We start from the raw sequence: 18,537 nt of genomic DNA on the forward strand, positions 1-18,537 counted from the left end.
GATATGAACAACATTGATATGAAATTAGGTGAGGTCACATAGAAATACCAACTGACTCTTTGGTGACTGAGCACCTCAGGAACCATTCATGTGTAAAGAATTCACAAAGTAAAACTACGGTGAGTATTACATATTTTTGGCAACACTGGGTTTATAGAAGGTGTGGTTGAATTTGATGATGAAGATTGGTTATATTAAAATTTAGAAGAGCATTCAGATAGATTACTGGACTACAAAGCAGATAAAGAATTTCTGAGTACGGAGGGAGAGAGGAGGGAGGGAGGGAGGGAGGGAGGGAGAGAGGAGGGAGGGAGGGAGAGAGGAGGGAGGGAGAGAAGTGGGAGGGAGAGAGAGAAGAGGGAGGGAAGGAGAGAAGGGGGAGGGAAGGAGGGAGGGAGGGAGGGAGGGAGGGAGAGAGGGAGGGGAGGGGAGGGGAGGGGAGGGGAGGGGAGTCGAGGGGAGGGGAGAGGGGAGAGAGAGAGAGAGGGGTGAGAGAGAGAGGGGGGTGAGAGAGAGAGAGGGGAGAGAGAGAGGGGAGAGAGAGAAAGAGGAGAGAGAGAGAGAGGAGAGAGAGAGAGAGGAGAGAGGAGAGAGAGAGGAGAGAGGAGAGAGAGAGAGAGAGAGAGAGAGAGAGAGAGAGAGAGAGAGAGAGAGAGAGAGAGAGAGAGAGAGAGAGAGAGAGAGAGAGAGAGAGAGAGAGAGAGAGAGAGAGAGAGAGAGAGAGAGAGAGAGAGAGAGAGAGAGAGAGAGAGAGAGATAAGAGGGGGTGTGGAAGGAGTAAAATAAGTATAAACCAATGAAAGATTGTATATTCTAGGAATCAATCCTCCCTTTACAAACAACTCACCTGGAAAATACTTCTGTCCACACACCGGTATAGCTTGAAAAGGCACATGAGTGTTCTCCGCACAGTCGGGTACCACATACCATGGAGGTCAGCTGGAGAAGTGCCCACACGGGAGAACCTCTCATCTGCCGCTCCAGTGATGTTAGCAACCTCTTCACTTGTGGCTGATCTATGGGGTGGGGGGGTGGGGGGTTGGGGGGAGAGAAGATGAGATGATTAAACGTGGGCAAATGGAAAAGGATTATTGGAGGTATTTTGTGGTTTTGGGTTATGGATAATCTTATCTACTTTCCTGTTCTCTATTTCTTAAAGACTTGTTCTTTTCTATTTCTGATTTCAAGTATACATTTTCTTTAGGTCCATATCTATTCACGTTACTTCACAATTACTACATTTACATATTACTATTCCTGGAAGAAAAAGAATGAAAGAAAGAAAGAAAAAATACATATCATAAAAAAAAAGGACATACAAATACACACACAAAGGCACTTAAACCTAAAATCTCCACACAGCCTCTATCTATTAGTCAACCTAACTAACAAAAGCCACAACAGGACCATTCCCATTTGCTTCCACAGACCTCGTAGATGATATGGAGGAGACAGAGGCGTTGCGCGAGTGCATCTTCCGCTGGCTGGCTAAGTTCTCTGCAATGTTCTCCATCATCTGCAGCTTGCTTGGGTATGCAAGGTCTCCTGGCGATGGACGGAAGCCAGCAATGTCCACATTAATGTAGATGTGCGCACGATAGACGAGCCTTTCCTGTGTGTCCTCCAGCATCTGGTTGACCACGGAGGTGAGTGGGGCCAGCTGTGTGGGATTGTTCTGCAGGTGCTCCTCGATCATCCTGTAAGATTGTGCATTGTTGCTCATTTCAGGGTGAGTAACTATTTCAGTCCCCTGACCCTTATTCTACCAACACTCAAACCATGCGTAATTCTTCTCTTTGTTTACTTTTTCTCATTTTCATCAATACAAAATAGGAAAAAAAAGTATATATAAAACTAAATATACAGAAAATTAACTACAAAAATGATAAAAGTATCCTCAACAACTTAAATGTGGAAAAAGATAAAGAATTAATCCCACTCACCCTCTCTGCAGGATATTACATAGTTCAGACAGTGTTTCAAGATGGTCGATGTGTATGATGAGAGGCCGCAGGACGTCGTATAATCCCGTACACAGTCCCAGTAGGAAAGCATCCAGGTCTGAGGTGGCTGCTGTGAAGAACTGAAAAATTCCTTATGGTTATACTGTAGCAGATTCATAGGAAGAGTCACAGTAATTATAATCTAATGCATGAAAAACTATTTTCCTTAACAAGGCAATAAGCCATATTAATAAAGATAATAATGATGATGATAGTGATAACAAACATAAAAAGTTGATGATAACTATTATTACCACTATTATTAATATCAACAAAAATGAAATATATATATATATATACTATTAACCCATTTGATTCTGGTGCCACACGTCCTAACAATGGACCAAAATTACGTCACTATGCTTACTTGAGTGGCAACTCTCCTGGATGCATGGCTTGTAGGCTTGGCCCACACAAACACAATGGGCAATAAGACCTTTTGCCTACCATTTCTATATCAGCATTTTTTTTTTTTGCTTTTTTGCAAATTATGCAATGCCTATGTACCTACAATTATGGGGAATAATTTTCTGTCTAGCCTTTCCGGCAGGGTGTTTGCTGTGTAAAGCCAGACTGTCCCCTAACTTTCTAGAGCAAGTCATGATGTGTATACACATTTCCCCTCACAATGGTAGGATATCCATAACAGCCATAGGAATTCCCACCAGTAAGAGGATATTTGTCATCTGTTATACTGTATCAAGATTATAATACACTGTTTTGGTTGAGTGGACCCAGTATCACTTCTCTAGGTAGTCTAAAATAACAATAACAATAGGTAACATTTTGTTATTTGTGTCATTTTAAAATATTTTTGCATCACTCCGTCTTCTATAAAACACCCTGTGCTACCCATCATGATAGGCATGAATAAGCATGCTCTTCCAGCCACAGCCAACGGATGGTACATTCCACCCATTTATTAGGGGAAATAATCCAAAAGCCTGTTCTTAAATGCCCACAAAGGCTAATTCTCCTCCAAGAGCTTTCTCCAATCAATACAAGTCATTCCTGCCACTCTGGCCCTCAGTCAAATTTTTCTTGACAGTATATTCCTGTCATCCCAAAACTTCAACCAAAATTTTTTATGATGTGATGGTCATATTACCCGGATCCAAGGATTAATGACTGTTGTATCAATATCAGTAACAACAAAAAGAGTTATATTTCCAATAACATTAAAAACTATAATGATAATATTGATGATAATGATAATAATCAATGATATTACTAGTTCTACTACTACTAATAATAACATCAATAGAATCAATAATGATGATGATGGATGATGATGGATGATGATGATGGATGATGATAAAGATGATTGATGATGACGACAATGATAACAATGATGATGATGATAATGACGATGATGATGATGATGATGATGATGACGATGATAATGATGATGATGATAATGGTGATGGTGATGATGACGATGATGATGATAATTTCGATGATAATGATGATAATGACAATGATAATGATGATGATGATGAGTGAAGGCCAGGGCAATGGAGAAGGCTCGCCACAAGTGCACAAACCTTTTGGAGGGTGGTTAGACTCATTTGGCAATAAGAAAGGGGGTTTTGCATTATTCCCATCAATTAGCAAGTGTGGAATATAATGTCCATTAGCCATGACTGGAAGAGCATCGGCTCCAGGCTCTGCATCGTACTCCTGGCTGCTGTGACCAGCGGTGCATGTTGTATTCCAGAAAATTGATTATTATGAAAAAATAAATATGACACAAGTAGCAAAATGTCACATTTTCTTTTCTTGCATTGAGTTATTTACTACATTGAGAGATAATATAGAGTATGTATAAGGAATACAGCAAATCAAAAGACAAATATGGACATTGGAAAATAGTGAAAAAACTAAAAACGTTTATGCAAAACAATGCTGCAAAGGGGAGGGCATGGTGTCTTGTCACTGCACATGAGTGTTCATGTGTGCCCGGCATAAAGCCACACACCCTGCTCGGTAGATATTTACATAACCTAATGCCCGCATTTTGGTTCATGTGCTTGCCATGATATGCCCAGATTCAAGGGGTTAACATCTGTGCCAATTTTGTATATATCCTTCAAGAACACTTGTGTGGAATCTAGAACTTTCTGTAGTGAATTTCTATCCTTTACCTTAGGAGTAAGTACGTAGGGAAACATACAAATTTATATACAAAATAAAACCAAATAACTAAATAATAAAAAATCCTAATAAATGAACACTTGGACTTAGCTGATGATATAAACCATATTACTTTCTTCCTTACCTGATGAAAAAGGTTGTATTCATCCTCACACACATGCACAAGGAATGCACAGCCACTTCGCACTAGTGAACAGTAATCCCGTTGATATTTCTGCGAAAGCTCAGTCACTGCATCAGCCACACAGGGGCCCATCAGTGTCTGACGCTGTGCAAAATAACACTGATGGCAGTCACTAAGGAGGTTCAGATACTCGGGACTATTTTCCACCCGGTCCTCTATCTCGGCCATGAGGGTCTTTATGCGTGGTGCATTAGTCCTGAACTTGCCGTAATAGAGCACAGCCGCATTGTCACTTGATGGCTTTTCAATGCCAGGTTTGGGTAGCACTTGCTGGGTAGCACTCTCTAGGGACTTGGTCACATACAGCTTCACCATGCCTAGTGCTCGACTCAGGCAGTGCTTGTACTTTGCTAGGTAGAGTGCAGACTCTTGGAATGTAGGGTTAGTATTCATGTAGCTGATGCATTCGTCAATCTTCGCCAGCAGGGGGATGAAACCATCACTCGTCACCTGGAATGCTGGCGAGCTCAGCTTCTGGCTTATCCGGTCTACCTCCTTGAAGTAGGCTAGTTTGCTCTCAATGGTGTCAGCCTTGTTTGTGAGTCGAGTCTGTTCAGCTAATAGATGCTCACAGTCGGTATGAAGTGCACTTGTCTTGTTTGATACACTGGTGTACTGTTGTAAGGAGAATAATGCAGTCTTTGTTTACTAATGTGCATCATTAGGAAAATTTCTGATTAATAACAATATGCAGATATCTATAACTACTTCTATAGAAACATGAACTGTAAAGAATTCTGTAATGAGCTAATTTGTTAGTATTTTCTTTCATATCTGCCTCTTTCATCAAAATCATACTAACCAATGTAATTTTGATGCTTACTTTTACATATACAATAAATGTGCCAAAGTCTTCACAATATGGAAAAGGGTCAAAAAAAAATCACAGCCTTAAAAACAAATCCAACATACCTGTCCTGATAAATGTTGTAAGTTGTTGAGTGCTTCGTCAAGCTGAGCAAGGAGAGTCTGACACTCTGAGCGGTGGCTGACCAACTGACTGACATAGTCTCGATAAGGCCCATCTTGTTCCTCACACATCTCGGCTTCTACTCCAGCAAACCATGTTAAAAACTGTGGAAACAAACACATTAATCTTACATCATATGTATATAGATTGATGTAACTCTTTGATAACATTTAATTTATAATATAATGGCTTTTGGAATATCCACCTATTACTGTGATAAGTTGAAACAATATTAATACTGTTCAGTAACTATTAAAAAAATGATACATGACACTATGAAAAAATAGAACCTAATATAAACCTATCTAAATAGCAATAAATATCATTCATAATCTATAGAAATGATCATACAATTGAATATATTGACATATAATGAAAGGACAATATCTACTACAATTGCGGCTGATAGGCAAAAACATATACAAGATTTCTCAAAACACTTTTAATACACACCAAAATGTATTGTGTCTGCTGTTAGAATCTAGCTTGGGTGCTAAAATAGCCTACCATTGACATGAAAAACCTGTAATAATAATCTAATATTGCTATCTGACAGACTTTCAAATATACATATAAAGGCAACGTATATACTACATTATATTTACGTATTTATGTCCAAAGAATTCCTTATTTTAGTCCCAAATAGTAGAGATGCATATTTTGCTTCCCCAAAAGACATATGGAAATAATCAAGGAAAAGGGAACCGAAAAAATCGAATACGAAATATCCGTAATCGTGGCAAACCGTCTCCCCCGAAACCATCTTCCCGATCCCAACCCCTGACAACGAATACCAATAATACCACTAATACCAACCTGCTGACTCGACTCTATCTTAACCTCTCCCAATTTGAGCCTCGCCAAGCTGTCCGAGAGGTGATGTTCCGACAGAGAATCCCTCTTGGAGCTGTCAAGAGGATATTCCGAGTCCCTCTTGGATCCACCCCCTTCCTCCCTCCCGCCATCGCTTCTCGTCTCTTCCGAGGTCAAACTTGGGGGTAAAGGTCGCCAGCCGGACACGGAGGTCAGCTCGATGATTGTGTCCCTCTCCTGTGAGGTCAGCGGCGCTAAGGGGGTCTTGTCGTCCTCCCAGATGGATAAATTCTCTCTTACCCGGCCAATGTTTACATCTGCCACGTCTTCCATTTTTGTTTTGACAGCGAGTCACGGAGTCCGGACGGAATTACAGGTCCGGTTAATATATAGTGGAATTATTGGCTTTATATCATTTGATTTGTAGCTCCATTAGTATTTCTATATTTTGAAATATATTTACAAATTTTTAAAGATCACCAGAGTGGACCCTTCAGAAATTTATTTACTTTTCTGAAAAATAGACCTGCAATGAAAATATTCATATATATGAAAAGGTAATGCTTTTTTCCAACATCAAAAAATAAAATGAACATAAATAATTCCAAAAAGGGCATAAAAGTTGTCTAAATCATATAAATACCCTCCAAATCCATAAATTTCTTGCTCAAGCCCATCCAACCAATCAGAAACGAGTCTCCAACCTCTTGCGCATTCTGATTGGCCAGAGGAAACTAACGTAAACAAACCCTTCGAGCTCCAAGAAGGCCTCGTGTTGTGGCACCGTAAACACGTGCGAGAGGAGAAGGGAGTGGATATTTATTATAAGAAATAATAAAAATAATTCAAAATGGTGGCCAAAAGTAAGTATTTGGTGATGTCTTTGGTTGTTTGAGTGAGCGATATTCGTGGTGGTTCGTGTAAGTAAGGGTTAGTTAAGCTTAGAAATATGGATCGGATTTTCCTTAGGGTCTGGGTGGTAAAAATTCCACATATTTTTGTGTACGTAACGTGTGATTATTATTATTATATATTTCTTTAATTGCTAAGACATGAGGAAAGTTGAGGATACCCACAAGGGCTTTCAAAATATTCCTTGTTTATTACATTGATAATCTGCATGGGACTCCCTTGACTTAATAATTATCTCCATGATTTTGGTTGTGTTCTGTCTAAATCAACCTGGAAAAAAAAGGATGCAAAATTGACTATGAGATGTCCATCATGATAATGAAGTGATAATTGCGGCTTTTGCACTTGAGGCAAAACCAATAGACATATAGGTCTTGGTCTGGTTTATTATTTGAGGAATTGCCAAGGAGGCTTATGCTGCGTTCGGAACTCCTCGTCTTGTTTGTCCAGACAAGTTGGACGAGATGTTTTGACTGTTTTGAACCTCTACTTTCTCGTCTTAGACAAGTTGTCCATCTAGTCCATCTCACCCTCCTTCTCAGCAGGGCGTTTAGGACGAGATGACGTCACAATAGCATTTGTATGTAAACAATGACAGTTGCAGGCAATCATAAGATATTGATAGGTAATTTAATACCGTTTATAGATGTTAATAAGCGATATTTTTATGTTTGTCAGTTGCATCAGTATGCATCAAAGGACTTACAAAACTTATGCAGCATGTAAAATAAAGTCACCGGTTTGATGAATGAGTGAATGTTTACTCTTGAGCCGATTGCATTCTTGGCAGTGAAGGCCTTTGAGGTCTGAATGCGGCCTCGTTGTCCTGCTGGTCCTGACAAATTGTTTAGATGAATAAGACAAGGAGTTCTTAATTCAGCATTATAGGCTCCAGCTTGCCATAGGGTATAAAAGGCACAGGGACCTAATGCAGGGCCAGTGGTGCAAATGCGTGTTAATCAAACATCTGCATTTCAAGCTCTGGTTCTTAAGATATACTTGGTAGAGCTTTGTTTTTTCTCTCTCCTGCATAACCTTATTTTTATCAACTTGTGAAGATAATGCCATAGATGAAAGATGTCTAATTTTTGGTCATTCTGTCCATTTCTGTTTGATTCTTAATAATACTTTAGTTTGAAACAGTGATAGTGATGATGATGATAATGACAATAATCATGGCAATGATGATAATTAAAAAAATGATAATGATGATAATAACAATATGGAATAATTATGTTTATTATGATTATAATAAAGATGTAGAAGATGAGTAAGAACATATTATTAATAAACTTGTGCAATCAACAGGGAGAAAGTCGAAGAAGGTGACCCTCAAGAAGAAATACATGATTGAGAAGAAGGTGCGAGCTCATAAGAAGAAGCAGAAGAAGCTGCAGAGGAAACAGCCGGAGCTCTTCAAAAGTAAGACTTGTCTCTTTCGTTCCTTCTCTTTTTCTTTCTTTAATTCATGTCAAAAACAAGTTACTATATCAGAAATAAAACTGAGGATGGGATTGTATTATTTATCTGTCTGTCTATCAAGTATGTCTATCTAGTCTGTCTGTCTAGTCTATCTGTCTGTTTGTCTGTGTCTGTCCGTCTGTCTCAGTCAGTTACAGAGTCACAGACAGATAAGCAAGCAGGGATGCAAAGACAAATAGAGACAGACAATTGGATAAACAGAAAGAAACAGACAGAAAAAACACAGGCATAGATTAATCATTAGATACAGATATTTTCCTTTAGATCAGTCCTGAACTCATCCAATCTTTAATTTCAGAAAAGCCTAAAGACCCAGGTGTGCCCAAGACCCTCCCCTTCTATGACAAGATCATCGAGGAGGCCAGGCAAGCCAAGGAGGCGAAGCTGCAGCAGATCAAGGAGAACCAGGAGCGCAGGAAGGAACTGAAGGCCAAGATGCTCGCTAATACAAGGAGTGCTGAGTAGGTGGCCTTTTTTTGGTTTTATTATTATTTTTTTTTTCTTTTATCTATCTTGGTTTTACTTTCTTTCTTACTCCCTTTTTTTCTTTCTTTTTTTATCTTTGTCTCTCTCTTTTTTTTTTGGGGGGGGGGTGTTGTTTGCAGTGTAATTTTCTTGAGAAATAGATTCTGATATCTTATAAAATATTTGAAATTATTATAGTATATCTCAGAAGCATTGTTTTTTCCGTAATTAGCAATTCTCTCAGGTTATCACAAATTCAGTTCCTGTATTAATTCACACTTCTTTCTAATTACCAAACTTCTCTCACCGCCTCAACTCTCCCTCTTCTAGGTCCATTAACGAGATGATCCAGACGGCTGAGAAGCGTGGGGCAGAATTTGAGGAGAGGATGGCCGCAGAGTCCAGTGCACAAGGTACCCTCACAGATCGCTCGGCAAAGGCGTATTACAAGGAGTTCAAGAAGGTGGGTGAGAGTGAGTGAGTGAGCGAGTCAGTCAGTAAGTCAGTCAGTCAGTCAGTCAGTCAGTCAGTCTGTCTGTCAGGCCATGGAGGGAGCATTGCATGGATTTGCAGTCTTAGCCATTGGTTCAAGTGTGCCCTTGTTGCATCTTCATTGTTTATTTTCGTTATTTTCTTTGTGGGGTGTTTTTCATGTAGAGATCTTTTAGATAGGTTGGGGAAGGTGGTGGTTTGGTTGTTTTTTACATTTATTTTTATTTACTTATTTACTTAATGTGAGTTGAAGCAAGTGGCTTATGGTAGACCATTCTGGAGGACTACCTGTTAATTGATTATTTAAAAGATATGGTTGGTTGGTTCCTTGTAAAAGTCAGGGGTAAGTTTCATGATTGGCTTGTGGGTAGCTCATCTGTTAAAGTTTTATTTACTTACTGCTTTTCATTACGATCAATATCAATATTATTCTGCTGTGTGAAATTTAACTTTATGCAAATTTTACACAAAAGGGTGACAATATTGGGTGAATATTTAGGCAAGTTTCATCTAAGTGATATTTGCTTGTTTCAAGATTTTCTCTTTGCTGAATCTTGAAATTTGTCATTGTTGTGAGAAGACAAAGAGATACCTTATGTCACTACACTAGACAATACTACACACCTAGAGAGGAATAGTTATTTAACTCTATATTATCTCCTGTAGGTGGTGGAGGCAGCAGATGTCATCCTAGAGGTTCTTGATGCCCGTGACCCCCTGGGCTCCAGAGTGCCGCAAATGGAGGCCTCTGTCACTTGCCATGCCAATAAGAAGCTGGTGCTGGTGTTGAACAAGGCCGACTTGGTGCCCAGAGACGTCTTGGAGAAGTGGCTCCTGTACTTGCGTCGCGAATATCCCACAGTCCTGTTCAAGTCCAGTACACAGACGCAGGGTTCGCACTTAGGGCAGAATGCAGCTAGTACGTCATCCAAGTAAGCACGATCTGCAATTTGTGTACTTTTATCTCTCTCTTTCACTTTCTCTTTACTTGTAATATATGTGGTTTAAGAGTTTGGTTTTGCAAAACAAAACCATCAGTATCCAAATGATTTAGCCATATGATATAAGGATTTTTATCTAGATGATTACCAAGATGATTTTTTTTTTTTTTTATCTTGCTCAGGGTTCTGAAAGTAACAGATGATTTGATGACATCGTCCAAGGCCCTCGGTGCAGAGGTACTCATGCAGCTGCTGAAGAATTATTGCCGCAACAAGGACATCAAGACAGCCATCACAGTTGGGGTCGTGGGTCTGCCAAATGTGGGGAAGAGCAGTCTTATCAACAGCTTAAAGCGTAGCAAGGCGTGTGGTGTTGGGGCAACTCCAGGCTTCACCAAGTGAGTTTTTCTCTGTTCTTCTGCTGCTTCTTTCCTCCTCCTCCTCCTCCAAGTTATTTTATGTTATATATGAATATTTGTTGTATCTGAATGTGATATGATAAGTGAAAGTGAAAGTGAAGTTGCTTTTTATGTATTTATTTATTGACCATACAAAAGAAACAAGTGCTCTATTAAATAAGCTTTCAGTCAGTGTTTTTGGACATTATTTACTTTCTTCTACAATTATTGAATTACTTCCTTTGTACTCTATCCTTCCCCAAACAACCCCAATCTATCCCCAGTTGCTAAATGCTCACCTCCCCCCTCCTGTCTACAGGACTCTCCAGCAGGTGCAACTCGACTCCAAAGTCCAGCTGATCGACTGCCCAGGTATCATCTTGCCAGGGGGTGACACCTCAGATGCGAATGCTGCGCTGAGGAACGCCGTGAAGTTGGAGCAGTTGGATGACCCGATCACCCCTGTGGAGGCTATCTTTGCACGAGCCCAGAAGAGCCAGGTATGAGGAGAGGGGCAATTTTTTGTGTGAGTGCGTGGGTGCATGTGTGCCTGTGTGTGTGTATCTGTGTGTATTTCTTTGGATGTGTGTGTTCTTGTGGATGTTTATAGTAGAATTGTTCTTGCCTTTGATCAGTGTTATAGTATCCGTTTATATAAATACACGTTATTAAATCAAACTGCAGTGAAAGTCTAAATACCCAATTTTTCTGCCTTATCTCACCTTCATCCCCCATAAGTGAATGTTTTCCCATTTGAGATCCCCAGCATGAGAAAGCCCAGAGCCCCATGTTCAAAAACAGGAAAAGAAAAAGGTTTATTATTTCTTTTTAGCTCCAAGATCCAACAGAGCTTAAGGTCGTACAAAAATATTTTTATCGACCAGCAAAAATGACAGAGATAAGAATATTGAGCATGGTGTGAGGTACTTAGTGCCTTAGTTATGAAAGAGCTTCTTCAACGTTAATGAAATTATCATCTAACAATCTTTCCTCTTCCACAGCTCATGCTCCATTACCGTCTACCAGAATTCCAAACTGTTGTCCAGTTCCTCACACTGCTCGCAAAACGTCATGGAAAGTTGAAGAAAGGAGGCATCCCAGACAGGGCATTGGCTGCTCGCAAAGTTCTCCACGATTGGAATATGTAAGGGAGAACTTTTTGTTTTGGTCTTTGTTTCGTTCTGTTTTTTGTGTATCTTTCACTCTTTTCTCTTGCTTTTATGTCTCTCTTTTATCATCCTGTTTGGTTTCTGCCACTGTTAGTCAGTCTGTCTGACAAACACTGTCTGTATATGAAGTCTGTGTATCTGCCTGTCTCTTAAACTGTTGTTTGTCTTCATCACTGCCTCTCTTGTGTGTTTATCTGCCCCTGTGAGAGTCTCAGCCTTAGTTGGCCTATGTTTCTGCCTATCTCTCTTTCCTTATCTTTCTCTGCCTCACAGCTCCTGTCTGTTTCTGAGTCTCAGTCTCTCAGAGGGAAAGAGAAAATAAGTTTAAGCAGTACCTTGACAAGGACTAACCTCATGCCCTCTTCCTTCCTCACAGCGGTGCAATCAAATACTACACACAGCCCCCAGAGATCGACAATGCGCAGGTTGGGGCAGCGTTGGTGTCACAGCTGGGCAAGGAGTTCGACATGGACAGCCTCTCAGCTGCAGAGGGCACCTTCATGGACACCCTGCCAATCTATAGGCCCTCACAGACCATGGCAGTCCAATCAGCTGGTCCCCTCATGGAGATTAGGGAGCACGAGGAGATGGAGTCTGGGAGTGAGGACGAGTCTGAGGATGAAGAGGAAGAGATGGAAATGGACACTGAGGAGGCTGGAACAGGGGTCGAGGGTGTGGTGAGTATGAGTGAACTATTTACCAAGTTGCAGAAGGCAGCTATTGGTTTTGAAGTACAATTTTGCATGCCTACTTTTGATAAATTGTATATGTAACACATGTACTGCAAATTCCCACAGCTGCAGACAGTATTCATAAATCTGATATCCTAGAATATGGTCAACTTTTTACGAGGGGCAGCAGGAGACATCTTTTGAAGATGTCTTAAATCATGTCAGATACATTTTTTTCTCTAGCAGATGCATTAATATTACAAGAAGAGAAAGTAAATGCGTGATATTCATTTCATTAGTGTTCATGTACATCTGGTACATATAAATTTGCAAGTACCAAAACATTTAGTTTTTTTTTTCTTCTTCTTCTTCTTCTTCCTCCGTGTAACTAAACCAAGTCTCCCTTGTTCTCACAGCTCCCCAAGGGTGTACATATCAACATGGACACAAAATCAAATGATGGTGAAGCTGTGGCCGAGAAGAAGCCCCGCTGGGAGAACCCCATGCAGGCCTTCGATCCTGACACCATGTCCCTCAAAAAGTACCAGAAGAAGGCACAAAAGAAACACCGCAAAGAGACCAACCGCAACGTCAAGAGAGCTGATGACCTCACCAACATGTTCCAAAACTTCACAGGCATGAAGGAAGACACAGATGACTACGACTTCAACGAATACTTCAAGTGATTCTAGTGAGAGACTGAGAAAGGTTGCGAGTCTGCGAAAGTTTGTGAGAATGAGGATCATGGATGGATATGTATGATTAGTTACATAATATACTGTGTTATTCATTATTGTTTTTTTTTTTTTTTTCATTGAATGTATAATAATAAAATAACTAATGGTTTGTTTCCTAAGTATTATTTGCTTCCCCTTTGTATCCTGTAATCCTTTTCACTCAATGCATTACATGAACTTATTACGGATGAAAATTTCAACCTTTTTAACACTATGATTATTTGGTTAGGTATTTCCTTGGACCAAACTGGAGCATAAATAAGCTGTCGTTTCAAGAGACTTTAATATACATAATATAACCTTTTCGGTTTCATAGTTCAATAGCCCCATCATTCATTGAAAAGATCTATGATGATGATTAACTACTTCAAGTTATTTAGACAAAGAAATTATAGAGATACACTAAAGAAAGGATAATGAAAGAGATTAAAGCAGCGTTACTCAAGAACATCACGGATTTTCAAAGGGAGGCGTTGTAATAGTGGCAAGTACAATGTTTTTTGTGTGTAGTCTGATGAAGTAGGTTGAAAATCCTTAAAAATCAAGGGTAAGAAAAATAGAAAATGAAAGAAAAAGCATAACTGAAGATAAAAAGGAATTCAAACAGACGAAGCAGAGAACAAGCAAAGGTGTCTACACAAGCATCGGCGGGTAACTGTAAAGGTGACGTCACAGGCGTCAAGAAAACGAGTAAACTACCTTTTTACCGAATAATTTGTCCACTTGTGACGCCATCTCTATTCGTACCCATCTGTGTGGACAGGACTTGTGAAAGGTTTATGTTACCGAAGGAAGGAAGAATTTAACAGGATACAAGAAACAATTTACGACAGGATGAATATTACGTAAGAGAACGAATAAGCAAGAGATTCATCATGAGGGAATGGCTGGTGAAGAAAACTTGTGGTCAAAATGAAACCAGTGAATACGTCACTTTTGAAATCAGCATGATGAGCACCGGCGTCTAGGACAAAAGAGGTTGGCACGAATGGTATAATGGCAATATACTGCAGGGGCATTCCGAGGCGAGGGGGCTGTGAGTACCGCATCCCCCCCCTCCCCCCGTTTTTCTTTCTTCAAAATTCGCCGCTTTTTATGGCAGGTAAGGAAAGAAATTTACCCCCATTTTTTTTCGGAATTTCAGGCCAGTATCCCCACGCCCTCCTCCCCTTTCCCATGAAATTTATTAGACCGGGGTGTCAAACACGCGGCCCGCACCACATTTACTATTTCAGTCTTACAGTCGACAGTTTACATGATTAATTAAGTCAGTGCGTATTTGAAGATTGTCACTACACTAACATTTTTTTTCTATTTTTGTTTTTGTAATGAATGAAATAACCCAGGGTGTCATATCCGTGGTTCGCGGGCTAATTGAATCCCCAGGGTTGATCATATTGGCTCGCAGGGGAACAAGAATAATTGTCTGTGGAATTATGATCGCCATGAAGGAAGAAAATAACGTCATATATCTTACCATTTGTATCCCCATTTAAAAATCTCAAGTAAAATAAACTTTCGTACAAGTACATAATACCAGTGTTAGTAACGTAATCCAGGGAAGCCATGTGTGAACCTTTGTTGGCTTTCAAGATGGTAGCTGAAAGGAAAATTGGTTTGACACCCGGAATTAGATAACCTCCGATCTTTGTTTTACAATAGTCGGAAGTTATCTTTATTCTAGGATACGTATTTACTGCAGGTACATGCAATTATAGTGAATCCAGTTCAATGTATGGAATGAAAAGCAAGTAAAAAGAATAAATATAAGCGTTTTCATAAGCTTTAACAAAGAAAATAATATGACTAAGAGATAGGTGAATATGGAAAGGAGAACTTTGATCAAATAATAATAATAACTACACGCAAATCTTACCACCGGTCTGATAGAAGTAAAGACAAAATAGAAGAAAAAGGGACATAATAAAAATGAGAAGAGGAAAGGAGATTGGAATTAGAGGAGGATGAAAGAAAAGGATAACTGTCAGTGACCGTTATCACTTTTCTTGGTGTGCCAGATGGATTTTGAATCGCTGGAGAATGAAAATAGTAAAAAGAAAGTTGTGGCGTATTACTTTCCTCGAAGGAGAAGCCAGGAAACTACTTTACAGTGAGGGAAAAGGTAAGAGAATTAGAGAACGAGAATTCACCAAATAGTTCATTAAAGGACAGGCGGACGGTACTAAGACGGACATAGTGCATGGTGAGTCCAAGGGAAGGGGAGTGGAAGAGGAGGGAAGAATAAAGACAGGGTGGAAAAAGTGCAGAAAAATAGCTTGACTGCTTTGTGATAAAGAGAATGTCGAAGAGGCCAAAGGCAGAGGTTTACGGGATAGAAATAAGACCAAGAATGACCAACGGAAGAGACATGGGATATCAAATAAAAAAATCGTTTTCTCACATCAAGCGAGCATCTAAAATGGCCTTAGTTTAGTGCTGAAAGTTAATTAAAATGGTCCTCCTGGGACTCGAATCAACACCACTGATTAAAGAGTGAACGAGAACTGAAGAAAGCAATATAAAGGTTAAAATCAGTGAAAAGGTTATAGATTTTATTTTAAAAATCTAGGTCAAGTTTCAATTGTAAGACTTTCATTAACTGCTTATTTTATGAGGGCGCCTCAGAATCTTTATTACCATGTTATCGTTATTATTATCATTGCTGTTGTTGTTATTACTATTATTATGCTATATCAGTGTGGAAAAAAATGCCTAAACAGTGCATGAGACAACCATAACAACATACCAGTATCATTATCATCATTATCTTTTTTATAATCATTATTATCGTTATTGTTATTTTGATATCATTATTACTGCTATTACATCCTCAGAAATGTGACAAAACACAGACTTTGGAGACTGAGACTGAAATCAAAAATTCAGAAATAAAAGAGAGAAAATTATGTTGATGCCGCAAATAAAACAACAAAGACTTAACAAACAAAACCATAGGCCTATACGTGTTTGATATTCCTCTTCCCTTCCTGGTTTTGTTTGCAACATATCACTAAAATTATATTAAAATATCTATCACATCTTTTCATCTCAGTTTCATTACCAACTGTTGATTATTTGCAATGTCAACAATGAGACTCAAATCTGATGCAATTTCTGCTTTCAATTTCTCCTGATTTTCATTCCAGTTGTTGTTAAGGAAACAATTAATTACCTTGTTTATTATTAATTATATTGGCTGAGAACATGGTCGATTATCTCAGAATATTATTTCATTGATCAGCGAAGGATAAAAGAAATGAAAGTAGATGACGATAGGGAATATGAGACATATATATATATATATATATATATATATATATATATATATATATATATATATATAGAGAGAGAGAGAGAGAGAGAGAGAGAGAGAGAGAGAGAGAGAGACAGAGAACGAGAGAACGAGAGAACGAGAGAACGAGAGAACGAGAGAACGGAGACAGAGAGAGAGAGAGAGAGAGAGAGAGAGAGAGAGAGACAGACAGACAGACAGAGAGAGGGCGAGAGCGAGAGAAACAGAGACAGAGAGAGAGAGAGAGAGAGAGCGAGAGAAACAGAGTCAGAGAAAGAGAAAGAGAGAGAGAGCGAGAGCGAGAGAGAGAGAGAGCGTGAGAGAGAGAGAGAGAAACAGAGAGAGAGAGAGAGAGAGAGAGAGAGAGAGAGAGAGAACTAGAGAGAGAGAGAGAGAGAGAGAGGGTGGAGGAAGTGCTGCCATTATCATCTGCTTCGATAATTCTTGAAATCTCGTTCGTGCTAAGAAAGATTACCAAGTTTTGTATCAAGAAGAGAAACTCGAATCTTCATTAAGATAAGATAAGGCAAAAAAATCATTCCCTTATTTTTCTTAATATATATTTTTAACTGACATTTATTCATCTATTCTACTTATCTTATATTCATTCTTTCTATTTCCATTCATTATTGTATTTCCTCTTTCTATTTTCCTTTTCCTGTCGCCATGTCACCCCCAGCATCTCATTTATTCGCGCTTGGGACCCAAAAAAATGACGTGACCGATGCACTGGACAGCTGCTTCGACACTAACAGGAAACCGTGACAATCCGCCGGTTTGTTAGAATTGCGCGAGGCCCGACCCAAAGAATATTCGTATACTTGACAGGCATAAACAAAGAAATAAATGCATATTTATCAGTCTAGACATGCATATCAACCGGGCAAATAGATGGTTCAATGTATATTCATCAGGTATATGGACAGATATGCCTTTATTTCTGCTTCTGTATTTATGAAAATTCTTTGGGTCGGGCCTGGCACAATTTTAACAAACCGGCCGAATGACTCCTCAATATTTTGAATGTAGATATGCAGTATTTGAATAAAAAACGACAATAAAGAAAGGGGAAATCTAAAGCCAAAAAATAAATAAACAAACGAATGAATTAAATTAAAGAAGGGAAGAAAAAAGAAAGAAAATATCTATGATCACATTGATTTAGCGGTATTTTAGAAACATTTGATGATTTTTAAAAGATTATAGAAAGGTTTAGTTTCAGAAAAAAAATACTAAGCTGTTTCATAAAACCCTTTCAAAGAAGTTCGAAATAGGATGACCTGGATTATCATTGACCCATCGTGTTTGGGTGACATGACAGAAAAACCATGGGAGCGAGAGAGAGAGAGAGAGAAGGGAGCGAGAGAGAGAAAGAGAAGGGAGCGAGAGAGAGAGAGAGAAGGGAGCGAGAGAGAGAGAGAGAGAAGGGAGCGAGAGAGAGAAAGAGAAGGGAGCGAGAGAGAGAAAGAGAAGGGAGCGAGAGAGAGAGAGAGAAGGGAGCGAGAGAGAGAGAGAGAGAAGGGAGCGAGAGAGAGAAAGAGAAGGGAGCGAGAGAGAGAGAGAGAGCAGGGTGCGAGAGAGAGAAAGAGAATGGAGCGAGAGAGAGAGAGAGAAGGGAGCGAGAGAGAGAGAGAGAGAGAGAGAGAGAGAGAGAGAGAGAGAGAGAGAGAGAGAGAGAGAGAGAGAGAGAGAGAGAGAGAGAGAGAGAGAGAAGAGAGAGAGAGAGAGAGAGAGAGAGAGAGAGAGAGAGAGAGAGAGAGAGAGAGAGAGAGAGAGAGAGAGAGAGAGAGAGAGAGAGAGAGAGAGAGAGAGAGAGAGAAGAGGAGAGAAAGGGAGCGAGAGAGAGAGAGGGAG

General features: G+C 39.6%; 2 protein-coding genes across 3 annotated transcripts in view; one reads left to right on the forward strand and one right to left on the reverse strand.

Annotated features, from left to right (window-relative positions):
* The window catches only part of Cog3 (conserved oligomeric Golgi complex subunit 3), a 36,436-nt gene that overhangs the window by 3,204 nt on the left and 14,695 nt on the right, over positions 1-18,537 (reverse strand). The window contains exons 1-6 of one of the 2 annotated variants that reach the window (XM_027356642.2): positions 6,128-6,477; positions 5,254-5,415; positions 4,282-4,956; positions 1,944-2,083; positions 1,431-1,697; positions 848-1,016 (exon numbers count right to left, since the gene is read on the reverse strand). In XM_027356642.2, coding sequence (XP_027212443.1) covers positions 848-1,016; positions 1,431-1,697; positions 1,944-2,083; positions 4,282-4,956; positions 5,254-5,415; positions 6,128-6,457 — 1,743 coding nt within the window. In that variant the 5' untranslated portion in view covers positions 6,458-6,477. Of the gene's footprint in view, positions 1-847; positions 1,017-1,430; positions 1,698-1,943; positions 2,084-4,281; positions 4,957-5,253; positions 5,416-6,127; positions 6,478-18,537 lie in introns of those variants that run through there. The other variant, XM_070116076.1, reaches the window with a different exon arrangement.
* On the forward strand, positions 6,847-13,500 carry Ns1 (Nucleostemin 1). Its single transcript, XM_070116077.1, has 10 exons — positions 6,847-6,987; positions 8,345-8,458; positions 8,817-8,979; positions 9,314-9,446; positions 10,142-10,407; positions 10,599-10,814; positions 11,134-11,314; positions 11,816-11,958; positions 12,360-12,660; positions 13,071-13,500. Exons 1-10 carry the CDS (start codon positions 6,975-6,977, stop codon positions 13,338-13,340), a joined length of 1,800 nt encoding a protein of 599 aa, XP_069972178.1. The 5' UTR covers positions 6,847-6,974; the 3' UTR covers positions 13,341-13,500.

The sequence above is a fragment of the Penaeus vannamei genome, chromosome 38 (assembly GCF_042767895.1).
Source record: "Penaeus vannamei isolate JL-2024 chromosome 38, ASM4276789v1, whole genome shotgun sequence".
In the NCBI taxonomy this organism is placed as follows: Eukaryota; Metazoa; Arthropoda; class Malacostraca; order Decapoda; family Penaeidae; genus Penaeus; species Penaeus vannamei.

What these genes read in the sequence shown, in the direction of transcription:
- Ns1 (XM_070116077.1), top strand. An exon ending in GCTAATACAAGGAGTGCTGA is followed by an intron (nt 8,980 to 9,313) that starts GTAGGTGGCCTT and finishes TCCCTCTTCTAG; the next exon opens with GTCCATTAACGAGATGATCC. An exon ending in GAACAGGGGTCGAGGGTGTG is followed by an intron (nt 12,661 to 13,070) that starts GTGAGTATGAGT and finishes TTGTTCTCACAG; the next exon opens with CTCCCCAAGGGTGTACATAT.